This window comes from Eubalaena glacialis, chromosome 15 (assembly GCF_028564815.1).
Source record: "Eubalaena glacialis isolate mEubGla1 chromosome 15, mEubGla1.1.hap2.+ XY, whole genome shotgun sequence".
In the NCBI taxonomy this organism is placed as follows: Eukaryota; Metazoa; Chordata; class Mammalia; order Artiodactyla; family Balaenidae; genus Eubalaena; species Eubalaena glacialis.
The window spans coordinates 42,826,436-42,842,419 of record NC_083730.1 but is presented as its reverse complement, the minus strand read 5'-3'; the positions used below and the strand labels follow the sequence as shown (position 1 = coordinate 42,842,419).

At 37.0% G+C, this 15,984-nt stretch overlaps 1 protein-coding gene across 1 annotated transcript in view; it reads left to right on the top strand.

The window, feature by feature from the left end:
- Positions 1-15,984, top strand: part of GALNT1 (polypeptide N-acetylgalactosaminyltransferase 1) — a 126,525-nt gene that overhangs the window by 59,658 nt on the left and 50,883 nt on the right. Inside the window, exon 4 of the mRNA XM_061169499.1 lies at positions 8,211-8,385. Within this exon, the coding sequence (XP_061025482.1) occupies positions 8,211-8,385 (175 nt within the window). The remainder of the gene's footprint in view (positions 1-8,210; positions 8,386-15,984) is intronic.

The following is a 15,984-nucleotide window of genomic DNA, read 5'->3' as shown; positions in this document are numbered from 1 at the left end:
GAACCCTTGTCGCCTGCATTGTAAGGCAGATTGTTTACCACTGGACCACCAGGGAAGTCCCATTGAAGGATTTTAAACAAGGGAATAAGTAACCTGATGGGATCCAGACTTTCAGAAGGAAGTTTGGTGGTCATGTGGCTGATGTATTGGCTTGGTGTTTAAAAGACGAAGTTCCTTTGGTTTTTAAATAAAAATAAAAGACACATTTTTCATTTTCACCAAGAACTTTATTGAACAACATATTCACAGTTTTGTACCACTACCTTCTGCCATTTTTCAGGCAACTTCATAATTCCACCTTCCTAAAACTTTTTATCTTTCTGAGCAAAGAACTGTTTCAGGTGCCTTTTACAGTCTTCCAGGGGATTGAAATTTTTTCCATTAAGAGACTTTTGTAAAGACCGAAATAAATGGAAATCTGAAGGTGCAATGTCTGGTGAATATGGCGGATTAATCAGAACTTCCCAGCCAAGCTGTAACAGTTTTTGCCTGGTCATCAAAGAAACGTGTGGTTTTGCGTTAATCCTGATGGAAGATTATGCATTTTCTTTTGACTAATTCTGGACACTTTTCGTCGAGTGCTGCTTTCATTTGGTCTAATTGAGAGCAGTACTTGTTGGAATTAATCATTTGGTTTCTGGAAGGGGCTCATAATAGAGGACTCCCTTCCAATCCCACCATATACACAACATCACCTTCTTTGGATGAAGACCAGCCTTCGGTGTGATTGGTGGTGGTTCATTCACTTGCCCCACGATCTCTTCCATTCCACATTATTGTACAGTATCCACTTTTCATCACCTGTCACAATTTGTTTTAAAAACGGAACGTTTCGTTACGTTTCAGCAGAGAATCTCATGCAGAAATACGGTCAAGAAGGTTTTTTTTCGCTTAATTTACATGGAACCCAAACATCAAAGCGATTTACATAACCAAGCTGGTGCAAATGATTTCAGCGCTTGATTTGGATATTTTGAGTATGTTGGCTGTCTCCCATGTGATATAACATTGATTGTTCTCAATTAATGTCTCGATTTGATCCCTGTCAACTTCAACTGGTCTCCCCGACCTTGGAGCATTGTCCAGCAGAAAATCTCCAGTACAGAACTTCGCAGACCACTTTTGACACGTTCGATCAGTCACAGCACCTTCTCCATACACTGTACAAATATTTTTTTGTGTTTCAGTTGCATTTTTACCTTTCTTGTAATAATAAAGCATAGTATGCCGAAAATGTTGCTTTTTTTCTTCTGTCCTCAGTATTAAAATGGCTACACAAAAATTCACCCTTTTTTTTTTTTTAATGCATGCTGATATGACAGCTGTCACAATACAATCTAACAAAAATGTTTCAAATGAAGTTAAAGACAACTAAGCGCTACCAGAGCCATCGTATGGGAAAAACCAAACAAACTTTTTGGCCCACCCAATACTAGCAGGGAATGAGACAGCAGAGACTGGTTGTGAGGCCGCTGGGAAGGTTTGGAGAAGTTGTTGGGGCCTACACTAAAATGACAGTGGAGATGGGAGGAAGTAAAATATATGAGAAGTTTGTAAATAGTGGCGTTTACATAGCATGGGGAGTCACTGAATGTAGGTAATAACGGAAAGTGAAAAGTCGATGACTCTGAGGTCTTCCTCTTTGGATGAATTGATACGACGTGGGGCCCCCAGAGGTGGAGTGGCTTTGGTGAGAAGGCAGAAGGATGAGTTGCGTTTGGAGCATTTAACGTTGAAGTGTTGGGAGGGATGTTCGGCAGCAGAGGGTGGCTGGGGTAGAGCACGGGGGCGGCAGTGTGGGCCCCAGCAGTGTGTGGATGTTGGAAGAGACAGGCCAGTGTTGGAGAGGATCATGGAGGGTCAGTAAAGGGAAATAAGGCTTCTGGAAGTCAGAGTAGGAGGAGAAGCCAGAGGGAGTGGGGTCATGGAAATCCAGGAGTGATGTTTGTTCAGAGATTTTACCTGAGATGAAGAAGTGGTTCTGATGTGTTTCCCAACAGGGGATTTCTTGTGACCCTAGCAAGTGCCATTTCAGTGCCAGTGGATTTGATATTACTGATGTGTAGCTTATCCTTTTAGGAAGCTTCCACACAAAGAGATAGATAGTACGGTAGTTTAAAAGAAAGGAATGGAGCCAAAGTTGGTTTTCTATGTATGTATGTATTTTTTATGTATGTTGAGAGAGAGGTTTAAAATATAAAGGAATGAGGTAATACTTGAAAGAGCCAATTCTCAGCAGATGAGACAGTGTGGTATCAGCCAGAAGAAAAGGATTATCCTTGAAGAGGATTCTAAGGTTAATACAGTTTTGGAAAACCACTAGTAGCATGAGCATCAAAGAAAAGGAGTAGCTTTTATACAAAGTACAGAAGTACGAAGTAAAGGAGAAATGGTCTGAAAGGAACAATGTGGAGCTATGAGAGAGCATCGTTACCTCCTGGGAGACGGAGAATGAAAGTTGTTGAGGGTTGTGAGGTTAGTGGGCTCTGGGGAAGAGCCGGATTTAAGTCTGGTAGATGGGGCCCCTGTTGAGACAAGACGATGTATTGATAGAGGCTTTATTATGGCCTGGGGGCATCAGGGTGTTGAGTGGGACAGACTGAGAAGGACGTGAGCAGCGGAAGGATGAGAGAAGCACTGAGCAGTAAGCCAAGAGGTGAGTTAATAGCTGAAGGGAGAGACTTGGAGAGGCCAGCGGTTCCAGAGGGGGCCCTAGAGCATCCATTTTTTCAAACTGTGTTCCATGTAGCCTTAAGGGATTGAAGGGAAAGAGTGAGGAAATGATTTAGGGAAGGGGGACAATTGATGCTAAGCAAGAACAGTTTGAAAAATCTGCTCTGATGTGAAGTTTCAGTGCAGTGGGCGCTGAGAGGTCTCAAGTAGCATCAGAGGCCTAAGGTTGTTAAGGCTCTCAACATAAGGCTGCTGAGGAATTGCGGTGCCACTGAACAGATCTTTCACTAAAATTGTTGGGAGGGGGTTGATAGGTGATGGCACCAAGGATGTGGACCTTCTTAGTGGAATTAGCAAGTACAGTCAGTGACCTAGAGGAATGTAGGTCTCTTTTGATAGAACACATAAGGTCTCCAGGATATTCGCTTTCTATGGCATTTGAAAAACCAAATCAAAACAAAAAAGCAAAAAAACAATGAGCAGATACAACACTCCAGAGCAATTGTCTCAGTATTGTAAGGACCTCATTTCTGAACTTCTTGGAACTGCTTTACAGTGCCAATTTGGTGAAATTTACCAAATTCTGTTCTTTATACTATTGTGTGCAAAAAGGTGTCCTATTTTTAAGCAGAATGGATTCATTATCCTTATGATAATGCTTATAAGATTATCATTGATATATTTGGTTTTCTAGGATTCTTACATTTACTTGTTACTTGCCTGCGTCAGGTAACAACAGCCCAGTCTTTGGTGTTTCAGAGGGTTGGTTTTGTTTTGTTTTATTTTATTTTCCTGAGCAGTTCTCTCTCATAGTTTTATTCTTGTATTTTATACCCCAGACTATCTGAGAATAGCAAAATTCTTCTGTTGCTAGAGAATTAGATTAGATTCCCTTTGAAAAAACAGGGTTATGTCTTGGGAATATTTTTGCAACTCTTCTGCTTTTTAGAATTAACTCATTCATTCAATTTATGGATTTGGATGTTGCATAGACTATTCAATATTTTTACAGATGCAATTTCAAGTAGGAATTAATCCTTTGTGCCAGCACTTTACTTGATTTTCAGATTATTAAAATGTTGATTATTCAAGTTTTCTTGTACTTCTGCTAGAATTATTTCAGTTGTCAAACAGTAGGAAAAGTTTGAGAACATATTTTATAGAAGAAACTTCTGATGATTAAAAACTTAAAAATACTATTAGTAAAGGCTTTCAGAAACTCTTTATTACAGACTTTTAGTGTGCTTAGAGTTTTATTTGAACACATTACAAATGAATTGAATATAAAATTGGAATGAGGGTTGAAACTGACAGGTGTTGAGGTAGCAGAGAGTTATCAATGAATTTTGTTATATGCAATAATATTTTGACATTAAAAAAATCAGGTAATTTGCTTTGTTTATAGAATACATATTATATACACTAAGAAAGCAAAAACATTTCAGTTATCACTGTAAGCCACATCCCAATTTCAGAGATGTTAAAATATGGGAAAAAATATTTTGGAATAAGTGAAATATAGTGCATAAAAATAGTAAAGATAGTTGTATAATAAGGTAAGAAAATTGTTTGGGAGAAATGATTTTAGCCTTTTATCTTCCCCATCTTCCTCAAATGGGTATCATGTAACTTTATACCTCCTTATTCCACTTCCATGAGAAAAATACAAATTAGAAATTTGTAAGATATATTAAAACACATTCATAGGTATGTCATGTGGTTTGTATATGTGAATCTTATTTGGCGGCATTCAGAGTGAACCTGTAGTTTTTCGAAAATTAAATTTTCTAAAACATGAAACTTCTCTACATTGTCATGTAAATGAAGTTTAAAGTGTATAATAAAATGTTTGTTCTCACATAATACTTTGGAATAACACCTTAGTCACCCCCTTGTCAAAGTTGATTTGATTTTTAGAAATGATCTGCCTATAAAATTTTATGGCAACAAAAGTTTGTTTTTTAGGTCGGGAAATGATAATATCCAAACCCATTTCATTTGCTTTCAAACAAGTTTCACTGAACTCTTTTTTAATTTACATGAAAGACTGGTAAGTAGAATACAAGGAAAGTTAATGCTTACTATCTTCTTTGTTAGTTGCTTTTTAATACTTCAAGTGCATTAGTAGTAAAAATATTCACTAGCTAGTTGCATTTTATCCTGGCATCTTTGCCAAAGAAAATTAGTTTACTGGTTGGTGTAATTCTTCAGGATATTATAATTTCCAAATTAGAGTATTGTGGTGGATTCTGTAAGTCATGCAGTAGTCATATAACTTTTGATTAATGGTCATTTTAAATGCGGCTCTGAGATCTCATGTGTATCAGTAGGTTAAAGTATATAATGTGGGTTTTATACCAGATATTTAGATTATTAGTAAGTACCAGGTGACCAAATTTGTAAAATATTGCAGCCAGGAGGATTTTATATGTTGTACAGTTTTGCCCAATTCTTTCAGACCTCAAGGCTAGAGTTTTACTTCACTGTGATGGGGCAGGATTTTAACTTTCTGGTCATACAGTCTCTTAGGCTGTAAGCAATCAAGTTTATACTTACTGGTTCTTACAGTAATAATTTCTTGAGTGCTCCTTCATGCTCCCCCAGTCCTCATGGAAAATTTCCAAACATAAACAAAAGTAGAGAAAAATAGAAAATTGATCTCCCATATACCCATCATCTGGCTTCAACAGTTTTCAACTCAAAGCTAGTCTTGTGGCATAGATACATGGATACAGCTTTCTTTTTGTCCTCCCCACCCCCCGTTTTTGGTTGTTGTTGAAGAAGAAGAAATTGGTTTTTTTGTTTTCTCCAGTTTCACAGTAAGGATTTGCATCCCTTTAATGTTTTTTTTATCATTTCCTCTGTCCCTTATATTTCCTGTGAATTGGTAAGTCAGTCCAGAGGCTTGATCAGATTCAGGATCTACCCCACCCTGCCCCCAGCAAAAATATGTTATAGATGGTGTTATGTATAACTTAATACTCAATTAAAAAACTGAGTAGTGTGAAAATGTTTCCATTTTAACTTTTCTTTAAAGCATCATCTTATGTTAAAATAGGGCACAGGTAACTGAAGGATATTTATAATCAGGGCCACTAGATGTCTCCCACCTACTCTTCAGGTTATCTGTGCCATGCAGATCAAATAACTGTTACCTCTAGAACTCCGCTGCTTAATACTGACCCCTGAATGTCCCAACCCTCAAATCTGTTAATTACTCTTTATTTTCAGAGACAGGTAAGTAAGAATTGACTCTGAGAGTTATAATTCATGATTTTTAAAGTTTTAAAAGCTTATATGGGCATTATACTTATGTACTTAACAGTTTTTATTACACTTGGCATTGAAAATTTTTGTCACTGAGAATTTTTTAATACTTATATTTAAAGAGCTTACTTGACAAACATTAGGCGGGATTTGTTTTTAAAAATTGTATTATAAGAGTTTCCTATAATATAAGTTATTTCCTAATATTTTAACTTTCTTCCTGGAATCACAGTTCATTCTGAGAATGGGGAAAGTTATTATCCACCATTTTTTTCCTTGATAGTCCTCTAGAATAGATGTTATATTCTAGACAGAGTTTTTGAAGACACAGTGAATAATATTCTGCAGCTCTGGTATTGGTAGGTTGCTTTGTACCCCATCTGAACAGTCATCCTGTAGGTCAGCTTTACCAACTAGAGCTGTTCTTGGGCAGATGAAGCTTGGCTGAAATGAGCTGGTTTGTCTACTGCCTTGATGTCTTCATTTTTGTCCAGTGACTTCCGGGGATGCCTAAAAAACAAACTGTAGGAGAATAAAACTTTCAGCTTTAAAAATAAACAAGTAATGTACAAAACATATTTTCATCCCATTCTTATCCTCACCTCATTTTCTACCCATCCCTCTTAGATGGGAAGTTTAACAATTTTTTTTCAAATTTAATATATTCTAGAACATATTTTTCTTGGAACACTTTTCAACATCTCAAAAGCATATAGCAAGGAACAAGATTTGGGAATTGCTGATCAGGAATATTATTCTTTTTACTGATATAGCTGGTCCTCCATATCCGTGGGTTATACAGAGGCCTGACCGTACCACACCTTTTTATATAAGGGACTTGTGCGTCTGTGGATTTTGGTATCCGCAGGGAGGGGTGAGGGGGGTGTCTTGGAACCAGTCCCCCATGGATACTGAGGGACAACTGTATATTACGAGATAACATTACTTCTGATTAGAATTATATTTCTTTTTTTTTTCATTAATAAGGTTATTTACTAGATATATTTCAAATATGTAATCTACATATATGGAATACATAATTTTAACACATTCCACTTAGCATTTTAAAAAATGAAGCATTTTTCTAGCCCACAAAGAAAATGTTAATACCTTTCAAAAGGTAGGAAGTTTAAGCCACATGAGGGTAGAGAACATGTAATGTCTCGTCTGCACTGATCCTCAGTGCCTGGCACAGTGGCTGCTATGATGTAGGTGCTCATTAAATATTTATTGTTGGAAGGCTATTTTCTCACTTAAGTGCAATAAAATAAAAAAGTTTACAATGAATGTTTGAACAAATAAAAAGCTCAAAGCATAAAAGAAATTCAAAATAAAAGAAATTCTCAAGAATTATATTTCTTGATGCTCCACCTTGCATAATGCTTATTATAATGTCTACTATTGTCAATTCTAGGATTTCATTTTGACTTATTTTGAATAACACTTTTACTCACATATTAATTTAGCATATAGTTACAAAATGCCTATAAAACACTGCTAAACTCCACAGAAGGTACATGAATGAACAAAAAACTCCAGCTAAAAAAGAGATCATAATCTAGTTAGGGGAGGGTGTCATAGGCAGGTTTAGCGATCATAATAAGAGAGAACTATTGATTAGAGACATAGAGCCCTGGACAAAATGATGTAGTAGTCAAGATTAGTAAATGATCACTCTAGAGAGATGCAGAAAAGCTGCAGGAGAGAAGCTGTTTTAGCTGGGCCTTGAAGGACACGTGTGAGTTTGGTATTGCAGAGGTAGAGGTAGGAAGGAGGTGCCAAGGGAGGGGGCCAGTGTGAGCAAAGGCACCAACGCAAGAAGACATGAGGCACATGGAGGAAAGTAGTGGGTGCTGTTTGACTGGAGGATGAGGATCCGGGGGATGGGAGGTGGAGAGCCCAGCAGGTGGTGGGTTTGGGAAGTTAGATTAAATTTCCTATTAAAGAGATTGGCCTCTAGGAGACCATGAGAATAACACAATGAAGGCTATGCTTTAGGGAGATTAATGTGGTAACGATATCCGAGATGGGAGTGCCAAGGCCATGAAGTGGTTCAGGTGAGTAGTGCGAAGTGAGGAGGTCTTGAGTCAGGACGAGGCGTGGAAACGGAGGACAAGGCAGCCCCTAGGCCGTGTCACAGACTGGGAGAGGATGGGCTCAGAAATTGCTCTGGTTGTTGAGGGCATAGTTTAAACTCAAATGTTATTAAACAGAAACATGAATCAATTGTTATACAATTAATGTTAGTTAAGTTTCCTCCTTATTCTTAGTTCTAGAGCCAGTACAAAAGCCTCATGAAGGTCCTGGAGAAATGGGGAAACCAGTCGTCATTCCTAAAGAGGATCAAGAAAAGATGAAAGAGATGTTTAAAATCAATCAGTTCAATTTAATGGCAAGTGAGATGATTGCACTCAACAGATCTTTACCAGATGTTAGGTTAGAAGGGTAAGTACCTAGTGTGGTCCTAATTGTATTTAATATGAATGAAAAGTATGTTATGAATTCCCAATAAATTGCACTTTAGTGTTGACTGTTCTTAAAGTGATTGTTACATCACTAAGTTACTACTTACCCCCCCACTTAAATAATTAAATGCTGATAAAATAATACCTCAAGTTCTAGTGATCATTGGGACTATATATTTTAGGCTTTGGAAGATAATTGTTTATCTTGATAAGTAGGGATTTTAAACTTCATTATTAACAAAACATTTATATAATTAATTTTTTTTGATTTGAATTTTATTTTTTTTATACAGCAGGTTCTTATTAGTTATCTGTTTTATACATATTAGTGTATATATGTCAGTCCCAATCTCCCAGTTCACCCCACCCACCCACCCCCCGCCGCTTTCCCCCCTTGGTGTATATAATTAATTTTTTACAAGATTCTTTTAAGTTGTGTGTAACTTAAAACGGTGAAGTATACAGTCATAAGCATACAGATTACTGAATTTTTACATATGTATGTACCTGTCTAACCATAATCCAAATCAAGTTATAGAACATTTCCATCACCCCTGAAAGTTCTCTTGTGTTCCTTTCCAGTCAATACTCCCACCCCCAGGGGCAGCCATTGTTTTGATCTCTAAACATAGATTAGCTTTGTCTTTCTTTGAACTGTTTATAAATGGACCCATACTGTTTATATTCTTTGGTGTCTCTGAGATCCATATTGTTGCATATATCTGAACTTATTCTTGTCCATTGCAGTGTTGTGGTTTGTTATGTGAATATACCATAGTTTATTTACATGTTGATAGATATTTGTGTTGTTTCCACTTTTTGACTGTTGTGAATAAAGGCTCTGGTGACATTTCTGTGCACATTTTAGGAAGACTAAAGCTCTCATTTCTATTTGGTGTACGTATTGGGGAAAGGAATAGGGTATACACTTAAGTAGCTTTAGCACGTGCTGCCAAACATTTTTGCAAGATGGTTGTACCAATTTACGCTCCTACCAGCAATATAAGGCCCAGTTGTGCCATACGAAGACGGTAATACAAGGTATCTGGACTAGAGGACAACAGGCCCAGTTAAAAGCAAGGGAACTGTACAGAGAAAGGTAGATCAAGTGAACATATACATTCTAGCTGTTGAGACCCCCTAGCCACCTTGCCTTCTATGGCTCCCATTAATGCCAGCAGCCAGGCTTTATCCCTCCAGGCAGGAGATTGGAGGATCTTTTTCAGCAGAATTGGACTAGCCCTAGAGAAAAGCAAAACAACTGCAAACACTGACATCAGAGATTCTCCAACTTAATAGCATAGCCTGATCACTCCAGTGGAGGATACTCATAGTCACTAAGCCTCACTTAAATATTCAGAGCTTATATTCAGTTTTTTGGCCTTCCATTTTTAGTAATAGATGACCAAGGAATACTAGACATTACAGGAAACCCTCAAACATGTAAAGTATAATTCAAGACTTTAAGCAACTTGGAGGAAGCAAAGACTGACTATTCAGGGGGAAGAAAACTTAAAAAGAAATAATTAGTAATCCCAATGAAATAAGAAAACATATTACAACCATAAAACAAGAATAAGATACCATTCAAAAAATAGACTGAGAGAACCAAAAAGAGCTTTTGGGAATTAAAACAAAACAAAACTCAATAGCAGGTTGGGAGGAAATCTTCCATAAAAATAGATCAAAGAGATGGACAATAGTAAAAGCATATGAAATTGAATTGACTATCAATGAGGACCAATATTTGATTAATAGGAGTCTCAAAGAGAACAACAAAAAAAGTGAGAGGGGTAGGCAGGTGGGAAGGAGAAAATTTATCCACCACATTTTCCAGAACTGGACTGTATAGGTTTTGGATTGAAAGACCATTAAGTTTTCAGGACAATAGATGAAAACAGACTGCACCCCCAAGGCATTGTGACTTTCAGAACACTGGCAATCATTCCCTGAAAAAGACCTCTTATAAGTTTCTCTTGAGAAGAAAGCAGATCACAGTCAAAGGATTATTTATCAGAATATCTTCAAACTTCTCAGCAGCAACTCTGGAAACAAAGGAGCAAAATTCTAAAGGAAAATAACTTCCAACCTAGAATTCTGTATGCATCCAAATTAACAATAAAGTGCACAGGTTAAATAAGGACATTTTGGGAATGCAAGGTCTCAAAACATTGAACTGCGGCCACATATCTTTTCTTGGGAAGTTACTGGCTTGTGTTCCACCAAAAGAGGACTTAAATCAAGGAAAAGGTTGACACAGGATGTAGAAGACAGGAGATCTAATGTGCGAGAGATGGTGGGAATCTCTGGAAGAAGGTATAAGGACAGCCACGGGTGAGAGTTGTGCAGGCAGAGAGGCAGCCAGCCCGGGTGGGAGCAGCTCAGAAAATGCTCACCAGGAGAGACTTCAAGGAGATGTTGTTGAAGTCATACCTGATAAGGCTGAATGTCTTGGAGAGATTTAGACAATTGATGGAGAATTTGGGATTGAATTAGTAATAAGTACATAGAAAACCATTGCAAGAAAAAAATTAAACAATCATTAAATCCAGGGAAAATTTTGTAAAGTTGTTCAGAGAAGGCAAAGGTAATCATAGTTTATTACATGGCACAGCTATGAATAAGTCATAATGTAACCATTGAATATTGTGCATGTAAAAATTAAACTGAGGGGATATAGAGTATTCATCCAGCAAATTGGTTAAGTGGACATCAGTCAAGAGAAGCTTCATTGTAAACTTAGATTTTCACAAACTGTGTACTTTCCTGAGTAATTTAAGAATTATTGAAGAAAGCTAGACTCCTCAAGGAGGTCTCAGTTAAATTCAGTGAAGTCTGCATTAAAAAGAACCTTAACTATTATTGTTTATAGTAGAGTTGTTTTTGCGCTTTTTATAATTCCCCTAAATACATCACCACTCTCAACACATTAAGTGTTTATTTTTTAAAATCTTTTACATGGTTCTTGAAGATACTTTTATTAATGAGTAGCTTATAAGTATATTAGATATATTACAAACACTAGTTTTTGCACAGTGAACAACTTCATGCTATGAAGATCAGTGTTTAAATGGTGTGATATGTATGCTTGTGCACCAAATTTGGGGCTTGATGAGGACTTCTCAGACTTGAAAAAATCCTGCTTTGTGCTGGATTGCTAGTCCAGCTGCTAATACGCAGTCCTTCTGGCCAACCATTGGGTCTCTGTGGGACAGGGCTGCTTCATGGGGTGGCACAAAGTCACTACTACTACTGAATAGCCATTTTTTGCCTTCTTGTTCCATTTCTGTGCTTTTATCCTTTTATAAAAAAAAAGTTTTGAAAAACTTTTTATTATGGAAATTTTCAAATATATACAAAAATAGAGATAATAGTATCAACCCTAATGTATTCATCACCTTGCTTCAACGGTTCCTAAAAGTTCTCTTTTATACCCTCTAAGATGTCCTGCAACAATCTCCTTCTCCTGGTGTTTACACTTCTGTGTGGTCTCTTCCTATGTTGTGCTAGGGTTGGTCCGTATGACCAGCAGAACACCGTACAAGTGATGGAGTGTCATTTTCAGGATTGGGTTATAAAATACACTATGGTTTCCAATTTGGTCTTTTATTCTCACTCGGATCATTGACTCTGGGGTAAGCCAGCTGACATGACAGGAATGGCCCTGTGGAAAAGCCCACATGGTTTGTGGAGTTTGGGGATCAACCAGGTGCGTGAGATTAGAAGCAGATTCCCCAACCTCAGGCAAAGACCTACCATTTGCAAATATTACAATATTTGTCTCTGAAAGATAGGACTCATAGAACAAAAAAAAAGGAAAGGGAAAAATCATGATACCATTTTTCATACCTAAAAAAAGTATTAACAGTGATTCCTTGATAACATGAAATATCCAGTTAAATTTCCCTAGTTATGTCATATATTTTCCTTTCTTAAGAGTGTTGTATCGGGATGCAAATAAGGTGCACACACTGCAACTGGTAGATATCTATCTCAAGTCTCTCTTAGTCTGTAGGTTCCGTCTTCTTTTTTCCCTTACAGTTTATTATTTGAATACCAGGTAGAGCGTCTTGTATCTTTCCTGAGTCTGCATTTTGCTGATTGCTGGTGCCATTGATTGTGTTCTTCTGTTTCCTCTCTTCCCTGTAGATTGGTAGGTTAAAGGCGTTTTGTACCAATATCCTTGAAGTCAAGTTAGTTGTGACCTATTAGACAGGCCTATTATATGTCCCATCAGTCTGTTTTCTATCATTGAAACTCCTATTAGCCAGGCTTTGGACTGCTTGCATTGATTCTCTTAGTCCCTTTTATTTTTATCTTTTCTCGTCTTTCTGTTCTACTTCAGGGAGAAATGCTAGGCTACCTTTCAGCTATTCTCTTGAATTTTTTATTTGTTAAATTTTTAATTACTAAGTCCTTGCTGTTGTTTTCTGACTTAAAGATACAGACACAAAACCCTGCAACTTAACTTTTTTATTCACAGAAATATTTGTGAGATGTTTAGTATAACAGTAGCATTTTAATCTTTCTAGTTTTTAAAGTAATTTTAACTTTGGTTTAAAAAATTATCAGTCCCATGAGGCAGGCTGCTGTTAAGTGCCTTAAGAGAGATTGCTGTAGCCCTGGACAATTGAATCAGGTTTGAATCCAGGTCTTCTGACTTTTAATTCCCTTCTTTCTCTGCCTAATTGCTAAAGGTTATTTTTTTCTCATTTTCTTAACTATTCCTTTTAATGTTAGATGAAATTCTGGAAACAGATTAAAATCATGAATTTCGTAGAATTCTGTTTATTTTCTCATGTTAGATAAGCTTCTCTAGATGATTTGGATAAACTTCTGGGAGTTGCTCTGCTTATAATTTTTAAGACTTACGGTTTTATAATCTTTTAGGTGTTTTCAGTAATGTTGTTATTCTATAAATAGTAATTGGTAGTTCTAAGGCTAATATGTATTTTGTTTTCCATTAAATACAATTTTGAAAACAATATTCTAACATACATTTTACTCTTTGTATCTGTATTTATCCTTTTATAGTATGATTTCTACCTGCTTCATGAAATGTAAATTTTTGTTATACAAGTTTAGTGAGTTCCCTGATTTTTTATCTGTTGCCTCAAAGACACACGTGATAATTAGTAGTTTAAAAATATGCCTTAAAATATTTGTCTTGAAGTATTTTTTCTTTTGTGTTTTTTTTTGGCTGCTTCGGTTGCTGTGCGCGGGCTTTCTTTAGTTGTGGCTAGCGGGGGCTACTCTTCATCGCGGTGTGCAGCCTTCTCATTGCGGTGGCTTCTCTTGTTGCGGAGCATGGGCTCTAAGCACGTGGGCTCATTAGTTGTGGCGCATGGGCTTAGTTGCTCTGCGGCATGTGGGATCTTCCCAGACCGGGGATCGAACCCGTGTCCCCTGCATTGGCAGGCGGATTCTTAACCACTGCGCCACCAGGGAAGCCCTCTTTTGCATTTTCCATCTTTCACTAGTGATCTCTCAGAAATTTTATTCTTTGGAAAACGTAGCTTTCGCTTTCCTTATTTTAGCTATTAATTTTTTTTGAATGAAATAGTCTAAACATTCAGAAGGCTATAGGAGATAACAAAGCTGTGTATCAACCACTATATTGAATTTTAACAAGTTGCCATATTCTCTTCATATTTTGTTTTTAAAATAAAACTTTACAGCTACTGTTGAAACCATTTGTGTACCCCTCCCCAGTTGTATTCCATTCCTCTCTAACCATAGGTCTGATTTTTGCATTTATCATTACTGTGCATGTTTATATCTATCTATCTATTATCTATCTACCTAAATAATACATAGTTTCATATTTTTAACAACAAATTCTAGCATAGCATATGCACATATTCTTCTGCAACTTTAAAATTGTTCAAGCATTGATTTTGAAATTTGGCTATGTCATTACATGTAGTTCTAGGTCATTCATTTTAACTGCTTTGTAGAAGTCCATTGTGGGAATATACACCATAATTTATCTATTTTGCTTTTGCTTAGATGTATATACTTTACAGTTACAGAATGTCTATAAATATCCTTTTTAAACAAGCATGTATTCTCTTGTACAGATGTAACAGTTTTCTCTGGAGCAGTGCTTTCCAAATTGTAGGTCATGACCCCTTAGTCATTAATGGACCATGAAATCAATTTAGAAGACTTGAGGCCTCAAGTTTTTTTTTTATGATATTTCATACACAATGTGAATACCTGTTAGCATTTTAATTAGTGAAATAGAAGATATCAGAGTGTATTTCATGTAATAAAAGTTTTTTTCATTAATCATTGTTTCAGAATGTATGTTTTAGGGTGACGTAAAATGTATTTGTTACCATGTGTTATGGTCAGTTGCACAGAGATGCGAAATAATTGTGTTGAGAGGAATGCACTTTTTAATTTCATTTGATGTTTTTAAAAATTGCTCCCACTGTGGTTTCACCAGTTTACATTTTCCAGCTGCAGTGGATGAGAGATTACATTGCTCTGCATATTCACGCAGAGGACAGTAGTGGCATGAGTGAGATATAAATAGTGGCATGGACAAGGCTGGCACAGGTGAAGAAGTTTTCAAATTCTGATTGTATGTTTAAGATGGAAGCTATCAGAATGCTGACAGGTTGGATGTGGAGTAAAAGAAAAAAGGAAAAGTTAAGAATTTAGGCCTGATTAGCTATCTGAATTAAAGTCATACTTGCCAAGATGGAAAGGAGAGGAGAAATATGGGAATAGAAATCAAGAATTGTTAGCACATATTTATAAAATCCTGGAGTTCAGGGGAGGGATTGAAGCTGGAGTCATTAAGGAATAAGAGAATTTAAAGTCACGGGACTGGTTGACAGCCACTGGAGTGGATGAGGTGAAAAAGGGGTTAGGGAGCTAATGTTCCAGCCTTTGAAGATTGAGAACAGCAGGGAGATCTAGCAAGAGGCTGAGGAGAGGTGAGGCAATGTTTCAAGGGGGAAGTGGCCAGCTGTGTTAAATGCTGCTGAGAGGTTAAGTTGAGATCTCTAAACTGACTGACGGTTTCAGTGTGTGGAGAGGCTGTTGGACAGGATTGTTTCTGTGGAGTGATAGGCAATGAAACCGTGGTTTAAAAGAGTGGAGAGACTTTCCATTTCTTTAATGGTGGCCTTGGTGATCTGGACCAACTCTCCAGATGAGAACATCTAGAGAGTTAGAACAATCATCCTCTTGAAAACATCCAGAGGTTAGAAAGCACAGCTTAGAAGGTAGTGAAAAATTACAGAGCCAACATCTGGGAGAAGATGGAAACCCAGACAAATGAGCATAGAATTTAAAGGCTACTTTTTATCTAGAGGCATCTGCTGAATCCAAAAGGTATATACTGAGAAACTAAATAGTGCTTTTGACAGGAAAGAAAAGATATTGGGAGCAAGAGGGACTTAATGAGGTGCTGGCCGTGTTCTGTTTCTTCACCTGAGTCATGATTACATGAGCATTTGCTTGTGATATCTCATTCGCTCTAAATTTATGTTTTTTGCACTCTGTTATGCTTCCCATAAAATCAACTTGAAAAAAGAGTGGGAGAAACAAAGTGGGAGGGAAGCAG